This window comes from Talpa europaea (assembly GCF_964194135.1).
Source record: "Talpa europaea genome assembly, chromosome: 7".
Taxonomy (NCBI): Eukaryota; Metazoa; Chordata; class Mammalia; order Eulipotyphla; family Talpidae; genus Talpa; species Talpa europaea.
The window spans coordinates 5,416,231-5,433,061 of NC_140074.1; the positions used below are offsets into that span (position 1 = coordinate 5,416,231).

General features: G+C 51.0%; 1 protein-coding gene across 2 annotated transcripts in view; it reads right to left on the minus strand.

The window, feature by feature from the left end:
- The window catches only part of GARNL3 (GTPase activating Rap/RanGAP domain like 3), a gene marked incomplete at both ends in the record, with an annotated part of 120,445 nt that overhangs the window by 13,792 nt on the left and 89,822 nt on the right, over positions 1–16,831 (minus strand). For both annotated transcript variants that reach the window (XM_084238989.1, XM_084238988.1), the window contains 7 exons: positions 3,144–3,302; positions 5,508–5,674; positions 6,442–6,558; positions 6,820–6,918; positions 11,010–11,121; positions 14,170–14,244; positions 15,209–15,313. In XM_084238989.1, the coding sequence (XP_084095115.1) occupies positions 3,144–3,302; positions 5,508–5,674; positions 6,442–6,558; positions 6,820–6,918; positions 11,010–11,121; positions 14,170–14,244; positions 15,209–15,313 (834 nt within the window). The remainder of the gene's footprint in view (positions 1–3,143; positions 3,303–5,507; positions 5,675–6,441; positions 6,559–6,819; positions 6,919–11,009; positions 11,122–14,169; positions 14,245–15,208; positions 15,314–16,831) is intronic.

The window sequence follows — 16,831 nt, forward strand, 5'->3', positions numbered from 1 at the left end:
ATTCCACCTGGGGCTCCGGTTCTTCTAGCCCGTCATTCGTGCCCTCAGCCAGGCTTCCTCCTGCCCCAGAGGGCGGCTTCCTGCCCTCCCCTCACTTAGAAGCTCTTTCTCCTGGGGTGTGCTGGGTTTGTCACCTGGGAGAAGCAGCAGAGGCTTCCTGTGTGCCGGGCGGTGGTGGTGGAGTGTGGGGGTGTATGTCTGTCGGCTCCATGGGCCAGTGAGCTTCGTTCGGCCTCTCTCTGTTGCCTGGACTGCCCTCCCTACAGTATTTTGCAGCCTGATTGTGGAAGCCACGGTCTCCTGGGTTCAAGGGCATGGCTTTCAGAGTCGGACAACCTACATTTAAATCCTGCCTCTACTACTTATTAGCCGTGTGGTTAACGGACAGCAGAGCCTGGACCTTAGTGGCAAATGACGCTGAGGTAAGTGCTTTGCCTGAGCAAAGTGAAGTAACTAAACCACCTTGAGCAGAGATCCTAGGCTGCTTAGAGCTGGGAGACGGGTGGGGCGCCCCTTCTCAGAGGCGAGGGGCCACCAACAGAAATCCAAAACTCCAGTTACCCCGAGAGAAGCCTCTACACTTCTTCACCCATGAACTGCCTGTACCCGGCCACTGAACTCAGACAAGCCCACTTTCCTTCCCTCTAACCTGCTTTTCTGCTAAGGTTTAACTCCCTTGTGGAACTATCAAGGTATTAACTATCGGGACAGAATAACAACGCCACGTGAAAGGGAGAGAGCTAATGCTATGCTGCTTCTCTACGGCGCTCCTGACACAGCAAACTGCAGAATTTTCAGTCGATTCAGCAGCCACATCAGGGCTTCTCTGAAACAAGATGGAGACTTTTCCAAGAGAAAAACTCTTCGGAAGTGAGTCGCCAGGGAAAGGAACGAATGAACAAAGACCTGCTTGGCCATGATTTTCCGGCCCCTTTTGGCTGGTCGCTTCATGGGTTTTGAACAAGAAGGGTCAAGAACTTGTGAAGGCCAAACCGGCCCTGTCTCCTCAGAAGCGTGCGGGCCAAGGAGAGGACAGGGCGCAGGGGCGGGTGACGGCACCCTGCTCCTGGCCTTGCACTGAGGTAATTTGTTTGAGCACTGAGGCAGCTCAGGAGGGACTTAGTCTCCTTTAGCATCACCTGGGGGGCACTGGCGAGCTTCCCAGGTACCACCCACCCAGAAGTTCCGCCTTAACAGATCTTCAACTGATCAGATCAGAGCACTGACATTTCCAAGCATTTGAAAGCTTTCCAGGCAGGTACATCAGGGCCATGCAGGCAGATATACTGTTACCCAGAAGGCTGACAAAGCAGACTTGCCTCAGAGGAAAACGCCTTATGGCTATTTAGAGATGTTTAGTTAAGAGTCAGGAATTCTTTCTGGCCCATCCTGTTTAAAGCCTAAAGCAATATTCACAGAGAGGACCTTGGACAGCCTAAAATTTCCTTAGGTTCTTAAATTCCATTTGCATAATGAAACCCCCCTCCAAGGGGGTACTTGACCCCTGTTTTCTGAACATGCCTTCCCAGTAGAGGCATGACTGATCAGAAGCCATACAGGATTGCTGCAGCCAAGACTCCTGCTCCTACCCTTCCAAACACCAGCAGCCCTATAAGTGTCTAGCCACTTTAGAAAGGGGCACCGATGCTGTGAGAGCGTCTGCAGGCCTCTCTGTGGGGTTCAAGTAAGAGAGTCTCCTTGTCCAGAACCTCCGACTTGGCCTAGTCTCAGCGTTTGGCTGAGACCGATTGCTGGAGCAACCCCAGTGTTCCCACACTTGTTTGAACATTAGAGTCACCTGGGGGTCACACCTAAGACCAGGGAAATCTCCAGGGGTAAGACATGGGCATCAGGAGCTTTTGAAGCGCCTCAACTGACTCCAATTGCAGAGCGTTTGTGTGTATGTGTGCAACCACATATATGTATGTGTGTGCATGTATATGTACTTGTGTGCACATGCGCATGCACACATATGTATGTATACATTGTGTAAGTGTACAGTTATACATCACCTAACAATGTCTGGGTGAATAAAGGTTCACATACAGAGCAGGGACCCCACAGGTCATTCCCCTGCCTGGGTGTGCGGCAGATACTAGCATCAGGCGATGAGTAACCACACTGTGCATGTCTAGAAGCCTGGCATCAAGCCCCAGTGGCTGTCCATGAGGAAGCAACAGACTGCTCTGTGACTGCTCTGTGACAGCTGGAGACAAGAGGGTCTCCTACTACATCTAGATTTTTCTTTTTCTTAAAGTCTTGTGCTCACTAGATGTTAAGTCTTTTCAGTACATTAATTAGCCATTTAGATGATTACTCGTGCAGGACATGTCCTCATACAAGCTGCATTTTTCATTTCTTGTGGTGCACAGTTAGGAAGAGTTCAGTCTCTTTGGCTCAGCTGGACAGGATGGGTTTGGAAACCCTCCTCAGGAGCTGCGCCTGCCCTGAGGGGCCCGGTTTCTAGGCCGAAGGCTGGGCAGCTCTCTGCATACTTCTGCTGTCATCAGGCCTGGCCCTGCTCTGCAGCCTCAGGGCCAGGAGGGTCAGCGGGGCTCAGGAACAGTGCTCCCGCTATTCAGGGGTGCTGTGCTCCGAGCCCACACAGTTGCCTGTGCTTCTGAACAGTTTCAAGGGGGCCCTGGATTTTGCCCAAATCCACGACATTGGTGCTCTCTGTGCAGCGCAGGTATGGGGTGGAGAGCTTGCGCTACTCCACTTTCTCTTCTAGTGAGCTCCTCCCCTCCGTGCTGTCCGAGCGGGCCTCTGAGCAGCCGGAGAGTGGGCTGCACCCAAGCTCAGGCCCCTGTGAGTCCCCGGGGCCATGTCAACATCCTTACTCCTCAAAGGCCCTTCTGCATGAGTGACCAAACAGGCTCTCCCCTACCTAGTTGTTGTGACTCTACGTTTCTCTCTTGCTGGGTGGGATGGAAACACAGAGGGAGATCAGGAAAAGCTCAACAGGGCAATGGGGCAGTCATGTTAGATTGAACCATTTTGATCTACAAAAAAGGTGACTTCATATGGGGAAGCCTAAAGATAGGATGACTAGTGACACCACTGAAAGGAAACCCAGTCATGTGCAAGGGCGGAGGACGGGACCCTAGTCTGCGGGCTCCGCACAGGCCCCTCTGTCAGCTCACCCTGCTGGCCTCCACGTGGTGCAGCCTGAAGGCCTCCCCTGTGCTCTCGTTCACCACATCGAACTGGTGCCGATAAGCCACACAGATGAGGTTGTCACTCTCTTCAGTGGGCCCATCTACCAAGGTCATGACCGCGGGAGAGTCAGACAGACAGATCTCCTGTGTGGAGGATGGAGGAGGAGAAAGGTCAGGACAAGGATTGGCCTCCTGGTATCAACCCCTCCATGCTCTGTCCCCCCACCAGGAGGGGCCTCCTTCTGGGTGGAGCCTTTGCCTGCAAGGAAGACAGGGGTCACCTGGGTCTTCTCTCTCCCATCACCCGTCCACAGCAAAGGGACAGACCAAGAAACAATTTTACAAAAGGAATGCCAGAGTACGGTTCACTTTGGCCCTCAGACAGCCTGGGCCTATCCTGTGATTTAATGACAGTGATAGTGATGACAATAACTGCTAACCTCACCGAGCACTTAGCTCAGAGCCAGGCCCTGTTTCCACCACCCTCACAATCACGTTGTGAAACAGGCAAGGCTATTATTCTATTTTACAGATGAGGAAACCGAGGCTCCAAAACCAGGTAGAGACACCTCCAAAACCGGGTGTCTCCCTTACACCTGGTAGAGGCAGAATTTGAGCTCGGGAAGTCTGATGTCAGAGCTCACCCTCCACATAAACGTACACACGCTGCCGAAACATTCATGAAAACTGTTAACTGCTTTGTGAGAAGATTAATTCTGATTACAATAAGAATTTAACTTGTTTTCACTTAACTATGTTGCTGTTCTGTCTCCCTAAATTGAAGAGCAGCAGAAAGAATAAACCTCACTGAAGAGGCTTTGACTCGAGGCCAGTCACTTCTAGTTCCCCACAGGCAGACTCTGCCTTAGCAGCCAATGTTTGGCTATTTCACAGGTGACTAAACTGTAGTTTTTTTTTTAAAGATTTTATTTTATTTTTATTTATTTTATTTATTTATACAAGCACTGGGTACAGTCAGAAGCGTGGGAGGGTGAGAGAATTCACCAGAGCCAGAGCAGGGAGCAGAGCAGGCAGAAGGACCGAAGTACACCGCTGAGGGGAGCAGCGGGCGGCAGGAGAGGTCTGCGCACCATGTGGGACCCTCCTCCGGTGGCCGGGGAGCAGCAGGGGATCGAACCGGCGCCACAGAGGCTGCGGGCAGCTTCGCAACCCAGCGCTCAACCGCTGCGCCACCGGGGAGGCCCTGGACTGTAGTTTTTAAAGAGATTCCGGGAGGTAAGATCAGGAAAGGAGCTTGACCCTGGAGGAGGCTTCTCTTACCAGGTCCCCCCGCCCTTGGGTCATCAGTGATCCCCACTGGCTGAGGCAGCAGCCTCTCCCACCTTCTAGCACCCTCATCTCTTGCCAGCATTTTGTTGAGGCTCTTATTTCCATCTTGGCTTCCTATGCTCATCTCTGTCCAGGAGCCAGAATGATCTTTTAAAAACATGCCACTTCTTGGGCCTCCGCGTTGGCACAGTGGGTTGAGCGCAGTGCTGTGAAGCTGTCCCCAGCCTCTGAAGCATGGGTTCGATTCCTGGTCAGCAAGGCAGATACCCATATAGCGTGGCAGACCTTCCGTCTTGCCTGCTGCTCCCCTCGGCAGTGTACTTCAGTCGATCTGCCTGTTTCACTCCCTGCTCTGTCTCTGGTGAAGTCTCTCACCTTCCCGTACCTCTGGCCTATATCCCAGCTCTTGTATAAATAAATAAATTTTAAAAAAAAAAAAGCCACTTCTTAGTTCAAACCCTCCTGTGGCTCACTCAGAGTCAAAACCAAAGTCCTTAAGACGGTCTTCAGGGCTCGAGAAAACCTGGTCCTGTCCCTCTGGTCTCCCAGCCTGTCCCCTCGACTCCAGCCCCCTCAGCTCTGGGCTGTGGGCTCTTCACTGTGGCTCCTTCTGCCCGGGACACCGTCCCAGATCACTCATCACTGACTCCCAGGTTTCGTTTAGATCTCTGCTGGAAGCGAACCTTTCAGAGAGGGCCTCCTTGCTAAAGAAGGCCTCCTACCGCCCCACACCCCATCCTGACCTGTTTTATGGGTATCCACAGGACTGTAGATTCATTTGCTAAATGCTCCAACTAGAAAGCAACTTCTATGAGAAGAGAGCCTTTGTTTTATTCCCTGCCATCCCTTCCTCCCAGAACAGCACCTGTATGTATTCAGCCGCACCAGTGAGCTGGACCGAGGAGGGAAAAGCCTTTTGCCTCAGTCCTCTGACGAGGTGTCCCAGGTTAGTGACTGAACCGGGGGACCGCTGCAGAGAGTGACACACTCTGGGGGAAGGAGAGAGTCTGCTTCCCGCCCCCTTAGCCGGGAGAAGGGGGATCTGAGGAGAAGACCCACCCTGATGTACTGGAATTCTTCAATGGGCGACTCTGACAGGGGTGACAGCAGTGTGGCGCCGGCCGCCCCTCCTGGCTTCCTGGTGATCAGAAGCAGCTTATTGCGAATGGCCACGACGATCCTCAGCTCTCTGCTGTGGTGCGTGTTGATGGCGTACAAGTGGCAGCCTGGGGAGAGCAACAAATGATGCTGAGCGCGGGACAAGAGTGTGGTGGGCCCAGGCCTGAGAGCCCCGGAAACTCGGCAGACGCCAGTGAAATGACTGAGGAGCTTCCAGCCTCCAGGCATGGGTAGACTTGAAGTCAAAAGGAGATTCAGTTATAGGAACTTGAAGGAAGTGCTCTGCCTGCTCCCAGCGCCTAGACTCCCCATGACAGGATTTCAAGCGAGGGCCAGTCACAGCTCTGGAGCCAGAGCCTGGCCTCTCTCTCTCACAGATTTGCTAATGGTGCTAAGACCCCTCCCAAACCCAGGCCTGGAATTCCCTCTGGCCCTTGATATGACGTCTACCTTTCAAGCTTCTTTTAGGGAAACAGCATTGCTATCTTTGTGACTTTCTGAGTGAAAGCAAAACCAATACAATAAAATTCTGACTTATTTTTTTCTGTGATGGTTACCATGTTGAGCCTCACATCCCAGTAACACATAACCGGACACCTGTACCTTCAACCACCTTCTTCATGCCCACTCCTACCCCGCCACCCTACCCCCACCCCCACTGCCTCCAGCAGCCACCCCTCCGCTGTCTCTGAGTCTGGCTCTTCAGATTCTGCGTGCCGGTGAGATCACGCATATTCCTCTTTCTCTGACTTATGAGCTGAGCACAGAGCCCTCAGGGCCGGTCATGTTCTACTCATTTTTATTTTCAGTAAAATCTGGGCAGTCTGAGAACAAAATTAATTGAACAGGAACCATCAAAATAAGAATCCAGCACCTTTTGTTTTCTCAAGCTTGTTGTCTCTGCAGTCACACCTGCTCCTCACGGCCTGTTTGTTCGCGATGCCCTTTTGCACAGCGCTGAGCCGGAAGACAAACAGCCGGGCATCTTTTCCTAAGAGGAAGAGGGCAGAGGAGGTGATGGAGAGCATGTGAAATGAGTCGCAAGAGCAGAAAGGGCCTAACTGGGCAAGCTACAGTGAGAGGAAGCAGGATTTGAGGTGCTCCAAAGTTACCTAACAGGGTGCACGCCCCCAGCCTGTACGCCCACCATCCCTTCCTCAGAAATCAAGGGCTACCAGGGGAGGCAGAGCGCTGGGCACAGCTGGCAGGGCAAGAACCCCCTTCCAGAGGACACCCCGGGTTGGGGCAGCACCTTTGTCTGCTCTGAGGAGCAGGAGGTCCAGGCTCTCCAGCACGTGCATCTGCTTCACTGGCAGGGTCCTGTCGAACACCGGCACGGACGGGAGGTCGTCTGGAAGGGAAACTCGATCACCCTAACTGCAGCCAGCCCCGCTTTCTAGCACCTCTCCAAAGTGCAGTGGGCAGTTCTGGACCCCAGTTCTCTCTAGGTAAGGAAAGCGGTTGTTTTCTAGAGCTTTCAAGAGTCCATACAGTAAGCTTAGCGCTATTTTCCTCTCCGCTGGGGGAGGACTGATGCTTCCACCCCGAAGGCATCCAGAACACCACAGAAAGAGCACAGTGGCAGTGGCCGAAACTGTGTTCATCAAAGGAAAAGCAGTAACCCTCAACCCCACTTTTTTACTGGCATTGTACCAAGAACTGAACATCAAGTTAAAAAATAAAAAAAGAGCAAGCGCAGTCCTGTCCCTTAAGTATTTTTGTATTTTTTAATGTAATGTTTGAAAGGGCATCCTATCTTAGGTTGCTTTTATATTTCTCAAAAAAGCAAAACTCAAATTTCCTTTTGTTTTAAAATAAACCCAAACCCACTCTTAACTCCAGCACCTTCCAGTTTGCAGCAGCAGTGCTTCTCCACCTAGGAACAGGGAACCTCCTTCATACAACAATGAAGTCAATTATCAATTTGACTGCCAAAATAACAGGAAAAAGTGAATTTTTGTGGAAATGTTCTGGAGACGGCTGGTAAATGGATGGGGAGATACTGCAGCTACATGTAGGATTGTTTCAAGCTTACTTGTTGGAGTCTTGCTGGTGGTTATGTGTCTCCCAAGGGACCCTAGGACTCAGAGGCTGAGAGAACTACTAAGGTTGTTCTACCAGTCTGAGACTGATGCAGACTCGGGGCTGGGCCCGGGTATCTGGGGGCAGTGGCTGGCTGCTGCTTCACCTGCACTTCATCTGCCCCAGGGCTGCAGTGCTCTACGGTTCAGGTTTATTTAATTTTAATTTAGGTGCAAGGGGCCCTAAAGATCTTGTTTCTTGCAGAAATCTTTCTGGTTGGTGGACAACCGGGGACAGTGCCGTCAAGAGTAGCAAACCACAGGAGGGGAGCTCTGGCTCTGTAGGCCTGCGAGGGCTCCCAACTCTCGAGAGACTGCAAAGCTTCTAGAAGCCTGAGGGCTCATCCCCTACTCAGCCATTAGGGGCAAATGTAGAGTCTATGACAGCCTGTTGATCACGTTCCTTCCTCTTCCACCACACACCTCCCACAAGGGTGGGTTCTCGGGCTCTTTACGCTTCCACTGGGGCAGGATTGACTTCTCCAGACATGGGACCATCCCACCAGCACTGGTGATCATTTCTGACTGAATGTGAATATTTCAGGGTGCTGGCAACAACTGCAGCAGCAGCTAGGAGACAAGGAGGCGCTGCATGTGCTAGGAGCTGAGCGCAGCGTCCAAGTTCTTTAATTCAGGTGTCCGCATGGGCCCACTAGGAACTTGTCACAAATGAGGAGCCTGTAGCTCAGAGGTGCTGCTGACTGACCCAAGGTCACGTCTGTGCAAGGACAAAGACCAGGGTGCGCCGGCCAGCGTGGCAGCAGCGCCAGAAAGAACCCCTAAGTGACAGCAGCGCCTCATCTCCCACTGCAGACAGAGGGTGCAGCTGAGCCACTGCAATGGCTTCTTTCTCAGTGGCTGAACAGGTTTCTACACAACACAGGAAGGCAGAGGAGGCACAGCCTCAGGAGAGTGCCTTGTGGGGCTTATGGATTGTTCAGAACACTTTCCTTCTAGAAATCTCTTTATGATGAAACCTCTTAGAAAGGACTTTTCTCCTACTGCAAATCCAAAACAGATGGTGACAGTAGATTTGATCAGCATTTAGTCTCACTTCAAAGTAGTCTTTGCTCCACTTAAAAATAGACAGCCTCTTTATTTTTAATAATGACCTTGAAAGGAGTAGGCTCTCAAGGGGGGATGTCTAATAAATCAAACAAATGGCCTAATGGAGTGGAACTTGGCCTGAAACAAAATGCAGATTCACTCATGAAACAATCTGTAATACAATTAAGTGCAGACAAGAAAAGGTAAACAAAGAAATAACCAGAGACTGTGGCTTAAGCACCCAACCAGGAACGCAAAGAAGGCCTCGGTGCCAACTCTCAGGAAGCTGATGCGTCACTCCAGTATCCTCCTTTTTAGCAAAAGCAGACAGGGAAACACAAATATGTAATCCGGGCATGAAAACAAGAATTGGGGTGACACACCTCCACTGCTGGGGGGGTTCACATAGCAACCCCCATGTGAGACCATTCCCCCATATCTCCTGGCAATTGCTATATACCTCATACCTGACACCTCCATTAAACTTTAGATCCGCAGAGATGAATATTTCCAAAAGGGACTTGTCGTCTTGGTTTGGATTTTATGTTACAAAAAAATAGAAGCAACTCAAGTAGAATTCTGTTCAAGTCTGAGAAGTAGTCGTTGTGATGGATACTTTACTTTCTCTTTACTAAAAAAGGCAAATGGGTAGAATTGAATATTCTTGTAACCACGGATTTTGTCTTTCTAATTATTTGCCTAGGACTAGAGTTTTGGTCAAGACAGAAACATAGCAAGCTTAATTTGATCTTAATGAAATGTCACTGGTTTCATGGAAAGAGCATTGGACTAGGAAGCACATCTGGGGTCTCGTTCCAGGTCTGTCTCTGAGCATTGTGACCTTGGGGAGGTTGCCTTGCTCCCACAGGCCTCGGCTTCCTCATCTAGAAAATGAAGAAACTGGGCCTGATCTCCAAGGTCTCCTGTTTTTGTTTTTTACATAAAATTTGGTTGCACTTTTGGCACCATTTAAAGATTTGTTAGCTCTTAGCAAATTCCGAGGGATACAGTGAAGATGACAGCTGCCACTTAATAAGACAGACCCTGCTTCAGGCAAGCCACACAGGCCACTTAATTTAATCTCCACACTCCCCTCCTTGTAATTATGATCACCTACTCCCATTTTATTGATTTTATCAGTTTCCGTCATTATAAACTACTTTTGGCCACTTAAAAAACAACCCTCACTTAGAGAAATCCAAGGCTCAGAGAGGTTAAGTTTTCCAAATTCAAATCACAAAATTTTCTAATTGTTTTGTAGTTTCTAAAATTAAATATTGAAGTTTCTCAAGGTACTAATTTTAAATTAGTGTCTTTTATTCAATCCGTTATATAATCATTTATGCACACAATGAAATCACATCAAGAATGTCAGAAAGAGACCCATTAAAAAGCCAGGTCCATCTCTCCGTCTCCCTCAGATGCTGCCTAGCACAGAGCCTGGCACAGGGAGGGACTTAGAAAAAGTGCTGACAAGGGGTTCAGGGGGAGCAGCGGTCAGGGAGGGTAGGAAGAGGCTGCAGGTTTAGGCACCAGGTCCTCTCATAGTGCCGACTCTCAGGAAGCTGATGTGTCACTACAGTCACCAGAGACACAGTGGGGTGTGCGCCTTGGAAGATGGCTTTCCACTGATGGCTCCTGGGAAGCCCCAGAAGATGACCTATTACAGTGTCTACCTCCCTTACCATTCACTAGGAGTCTGGACTCATCCAAACGATCCTCCTACTGGAAGGGACCTTGAGTCTAAATTAAACCCCCACCAGAGGCTGAGCTGCCTCAACAGCTTCCTCTCTGGGGAAGTGGGGGGCTGACCCTTCCCAGGTGGGCGATCCACTTGGCTCTCAAAAAGTTCGATTTTATATTGAGTTGAAACCTGTCTCCTCATCAGAATCTTTTTGTTTTTATTGTTGATCTAAGATTTTTGTTTGTTTTGGACACCACGTACTTTTCAAGTTAGAAACTTTAAAAACAACAAAAAGGACTCTGAGGGAGACCATGTGCCTAAATAATCACATGTCCTTGTCGACTTAAGGCCAAATGTTGGCATCATGATCAATATTTGTCATGAAGGTCACCCCCAGCTGCGGACTGATCAGAGACCCGATGGCCTGAGCTGTCAGCCGAGCCAGCTGTGGGATTTGCTGGCTCAGGTTGTTTCTCTGCTGGCCCTGAAAGCAGGCGCTCACCTTGCAAGGAGAGACATTCGCTAACCCCACCTCAGACGGCATTTAAATAAAAGGAGTGGCTGGCGATCGTCCATCTTGGACATAAGGCGTTTACACAAAGAGAGAGGAAGGAGCAGCTACTCACTAACCATCCACTAGCAAGACGCCGGCGTCCGTGGAAACCAGCAAGGCCTGGCCCCAGGGATCCGCACACACGGCCTCGTGAGGGAAGCTGCTGCAGAAGCACTGGGGCTCCCAAGGCTGGAAGACAAGGACGGGAAGTGAGCGTGGGGAGGCGCGCACCAGCCACCCAGCGGACTCACCGCCCACCATAGCAGCACAGCAGCCCCCAACCCTGGATGCTCAGCGGGTCCAGACTCAGTTACCTGTCTAAGGAGCAAAGATTCCTTTCAAATCTGTGCTCAAAGGAGGAGAGTGGATTGTCATTTGGGACACCCCGTGCTGTCTTGTGTGGTCAGAATCTAACGGCCCTCGGGGCCAACAGAAGCACCGGGTTGGGTTTCCTAAGCAAACATCTTTTTTTAACACCTAGAGGTTGGACCCAAGGATACCTGCTTTTTTGGAGTATTCATGTTAGTTTACCCTAAAAGGAAGTCCCAGAAAACTATCAAATAGTCAGATTCTTGTGTTGCTAATTCAGCAAAGTGATAAAGCGGAAGCAACACATGGAGTGGACAGTGTCTCAACCTGGAAGGCTTACTCACTTCAAGGCTATGAAATCTGAAAGAAAAAATAACATCTGTGTGCAGGAATGCGGTGAGAGCTGGGGCGGAAACCTGCCACTTGGGCCCTCGCCCATTTTCAGGCCAGCCACCTGGAGCTGTGGGTGGCTGCGTGGGGTCAGCGGACGGTGACTGCTGGGGTCTTCGTCACCAGAATAATGGGCATTTTCAACAGAACCAGTAACTTCCTTCCAAAGCACATGGATGGCTTGGCCTCAAAGGACAGTGATGGTATCTGGGGATTTCCAGATACTCATCAAAGTCTTCTATCTTCACTTTTACTCTCCATCAGATATCCTGCCCGTGTGAGCGTGTGTAGGGGTGTTTGTACCCAAGTGGTGGACACGTGCTCACATTTTTAAAGTAGAAGCGATGGTCCTATGGGCACCCCCAATAGTGTCATGTGGGTAGACGGCATGAGCATAAATACTGTCTTCCTGCTAAATAGAAAAGAACGCGCGCCCTTTCAGAAACCCGCCATCTTCAAAAGGAGTATTTGAGTTGGACTACATAAAGAATAAATGTGAAGCATATGTTGCCCAAAAAAAAAAAAAAAGAATAAATGTGAAAGCATTTTATAAAGTGAAATAGGCCTTCACAGTTGCAGGTCATTCACTAGAAGGGCATACCCTAAGATTTCTGGATGTGTGACTTACAGTAGAATCTGAGAAAGCCAGACTAGTACAAATGCCCACCGGGAGAGAGACAGAGACATCAGAGCATTAGGTGACACCAAGACCGAAGAACCAATTCTTAGTCCTCTGAGCCAAGGACACAGTTCAGAGCAAGGCTCTCAACCTGGAAGATATAAGTGTCCTACGGGACCCACACAGGGCTCACGGGAGAAGGGGTGGGTTGGGGAGGGGCTATGATACCCTGAAGTTGTAGTCAAAATGTTATGGTTATATGCCACTTGTACATTTCAATGGGCTGGGGTGTGTGTGTGTGTGTGTTGGGGCTCTTTGCCATGTCTGAGGACATCTTAGGCTGGTGTGTGTGGGGGTGCGTGTGTGGGGGTGTGCGTGTGTGTTGGGGCTCTTTGCCATGTATGAGGACATCTTATATGCAGCGTTAGCAACATGAGTCTGACCCGACCTGCAGATCTGTGGCCTGAGGATGGATGGTGATTGTCACTGCACTGGATGGCCCCGTGCCCAGTGAGGGGCTGGGCGCAGGTTCTGCAGGGGGGGGAGCACACAGTCTTCAGACCTTTCTGCCCGGGTGCAGCACCCTCCGCTGGCTCCTCAAGCTCATGAGCAGAGCTCGAGAAACGGGGGCCGCCAGGAGCTTGCTGGAGCCCACTCTTGGGAACCAGGACTCTCTGGGAGCAGCACATGGACCACAATCTCCAGCATCTTTTCCAGATGGCCACTGGGAGGAGATCAGGAGCTGATCCAAAAGACGGAAGCACTTTCCTTGTTGCTCACTGGTGACAAGTTACAGTTTCGCAGACTTTAGTTTTAATGTTGGCTGAGACATTCTTAGTAGGAAGGTCGCTAAATCACATTGGAATTTGTGTCTATCCAGTGCCTGGCAACACCACAAACTCCCACAAGCAGATAGCGGAAATGTCTGCAACCTTGGGAAAGATGCTTTGCCACCAGCCTAGTCCTAAGTGGATTTTAGCTTTGCTTGTGTTTCGAGCTCATCCTTTTTCTGAAAACAGACTTCAAAGCATGTAGGTTCTTCAACTCACACACAGATCATCTAAACCTCAATCGCTGAAGTAAAGGAACGTATTTTTTTCTCTTTTACAAGGGACACATCTCTGGGATGTGCTGTCTGTGAATGATTTCCATGGAGCTGACTTGGACATGTTTAAATCTAGGCACAATTCAGCACAGTGTGTTGCTTCACCATATAGAAGCAGGCCGGCAGCCAATCCCTGCTGCAACTTCTCCCCACTTCCCCCACCTCTGTTCTTCATTATCACCTAGTTCTTTTTCCACGGAAAGAAGACATAAGAAGAGGATACAAAGGCCACAGAATTTTTGGCCGAATGGACGCCAAAGAAAGCAGTAGCTTCCTATCTGTGGTCCCTGCACCAGCAGCATCAGCATCGTGGGGGCACTCGTTAGCAATGCAGAGTCTCAGGGCCATGGGCATCTGCTGAATCAGGACGTCCCCGGGGGATGATTCTAGTACACACTGGAGCTTGAGAAGCCCTGCTCTAGAGTGTGTTCTAGTGTGTGCATGTCAGCTCCACAGCCCCCACCTGCGAGCTTGTTAGAAATGTAGTGTCATGACCCGGCCCCAGAGCTCCTGGCCAGAACATGCATGTGGTCAAGATGGCCAGGCCATGTTCAGGCACTCGAGCTTGAGGAGAGTCTGGAACTGGCTGCCTGAGCACCAGTGTGGTAGCCCCACTTCACATCAGCACAAGAGGGCACCTCACGCCCTTCTGTGCAAACAGGGAGGCGTGTTAATGCCTACCCATCTTTACCTGGGGCTGCCCCTGAGGACTCCCCAGTGGCCATGCTCTTCCTCCTCCTGTCCCACAAACTTCTTTCCAAGAGTCTCAAAAACAAATGTATTCACGTTTGAACTTGAAGTGTCATCAGCTCACCTCTTTTTTGCAGATTCCTGAAGCCGCCAAGCTAGATGGAGCGTCCCCTCGCACGATGGATTTCAGTTTTAGTGCCTTGCAGAAAAGAGATCTCTTTTAAAGTTTGTTATCAAGCAGTAGGAGAACATTATGACTTGAAATTTAAAAAAGGAGCAATTTTAGAGGAAAGCCTCAGGTTGCCACACTGCATATCTCTGAAGAAAGGGAGGAAGGTGGTCGGGCGAGGCAGGTGAATCCTGACGACCCCATACATCCTGTCATGTCAAGTCATCCATGTACCAGTGGTGTTATTGCCAAACTGTGAGCACTGACAAGAATCTTCAGGTGCCTTCTCAAACTCCCTGAGTCAGAATCTCTGAAGGTGAGTTGGGTGTCTTTAACAAGGACGTGTCTGAGAGGCCCTGGAGCAAACACCATTCTTGCCTCTGAGCCTTCCTCCCTCACAGGAGCTCCCCTCGCCTTCCTGCCTGGCTTGCTCTCTGCCCTCAGGTCAGATCTCCTCTGTAGCCTGCCCCCTTCCACCTGCTGTGACATGGGACCAGCGTCACCTCCCCAAACTGAGAAACACTAGTGTTGCGTGGGAGCAAGGCCAAGGTGGAGGTGACTCCTCTACAGTGGGGAAGAAGTGTGTCGGCAGCCCCTTTATGACTGCTGCGCCCGGGTGGCAGGGGCACATTCTGTGCTACTCCTGCAGGGAAGTGTCTGAGGCGCTGTTCCAAAACCGTCTCCCCGCTCTTCAGAAAATTCCTAGGAGGCAGGCGGATGGCAGGAGGGAGTCAGCCAGGGCCCTCCAGCCTCTTGCTCTCATCACTAGCCTTCCCATGCGGAGTGCTTGTCTCTCCCTCATGCATGCGGTGAACGACGCCTCTGTGGTTATCAAAATTCTCTCATGGTGTCCCCAGTAACCCCGGGAGATAGTGCAGAGCTCCTCCAGGAGCGTGCAAACAAAATTCTTTGCACAAGGGCCACCTCGTTTGGATGGGGCTCACAGCTCTATGTCTTGCAAAAAAAAAAAAAAAAGTTTCAGAGTAAAACCCACCTGCCCTATCCTAACAAACTCTGCCTGGCGGGCCTCTTCTTTCTTCCGTGCTGACTTGGGTGATTCGGGCAAGACGTCACTAAAAGACCGTCTATTAAGCATGTTCTAAAAAAGAAAAACAAATTATGAATCCACAAATGGTTGTCAAGTCTCATCCTTTGGCTTCTCTGAATGACACACCTACTTGCCTGACTGGCCTACTCTACCCCCTGCATGCCTCGCCCACCTGTTAGGTGCCAGGGACGATGGCCCAACAGGCGCAGGCAGCCTGGGAGGTGGCTGAGCGCAGGGACTTTGAAATCAGGCCAACTGGTAGCTTAGCGCTTCTCAACTTGCCGTTGCTTGATCTGGGCCATCACATCACACAGCTCCAGGGATGCCGTTCTCAGGGAGTGGCACCCCTAGAATACGACGTACTGAAGTCTGTGCAAATGGCACCCCTGGAGTGGGGCAATGCCGTGGCCCTGAGGGTCACTTCGGGGCACGTTCAGTAACTGTGGATCTCAGTGACTCCGTGTGACTAGCAGTTGTCCCCAGGTGTGTCAGAGGGCAGAGTGGATGCGTGTAAAGTGCTTGGCACAAACTCAGTGGATGTCAGTTCTCTGTCAGAGAATCGGGACACTCATTGAGCTGGCGAGTCTGAATAAGCACCCACTACTTGGCCAGATTTGGGGGAGGTGATGTACACAGTCTGTGCCCTTGTGGAGCAGAGTTTAACAGGGGGCACAGACTGGCACCTGGGGTGCTCTCTAAGGAGGGGAAGCATGTGGAGGGGTTAAGAGCATTTAACAGGGGGTTGGTCTCAGCTGGGGTTGGGGAAGGGCCACCTGAGGCAGCCAGGCAACAGCTAGCCCCTCCAGTTGGAGGGACGTCAGGTGCTCGTCTTGGCACGTCTCTGCACCCTTCCTTGACCTCAGCAGAGAAAGGAACGGACAGATTACTGGGTATGGTTCGCTCTTTGGGGCCCAGGCTTGGTCTGGGTGTGTCCCTGGAGGTTGTCAGGGGGCTGTGACATGGTGGTGGTCGCTGCGCCGGAGGGGAAGGGCTGCAGGGGCGCTGGCTCATTCAGTATTCTTCGTCCTCCCCGGGCCAGCATCTGGACCCCGACGCTGCATTATTTACACACCTAATAGCGATTTCCTGCGGGACCTCGTGTGAGTCCCAGGGAGTCTCCTTGCTTGCTCTGTGCTTCCTTGTTAACTTGGGAAATGCTTCTAAACAATGATGGTTTTGCCTGCATAAGCAAATCCCTGCTGCTGGAGAGCTCACCCTGAGTCTGGGGGCTCCCAGAGAGAATACACGGGTGCCCCTGGAGGCGCTGGCTCTCCTCCAGCCTATGCCCATGGAGTGGATTTTCCGCTAATGTGAATGCTTGTTTCAGTGTCTGAACATGGGGTTAGCCAGTCAGTCTGCAGAAAACCTTACAGAGAGACTACACTCTCTGCAAGACCCTTGCCTTTTGCTGTCTATCATCTCTGTGGCCTGGTCATGCTGAGCAGTACTGCCAAGGACAGATGCACCCCAATAGCACTCTCCAGTGCCCCAGGGATAAGTGGTTGACACCCACGGCCCTGGCCTGCACCTCCATCTCTGTGGGCCCTGGTTTTAGGAGAGTCACGCTCC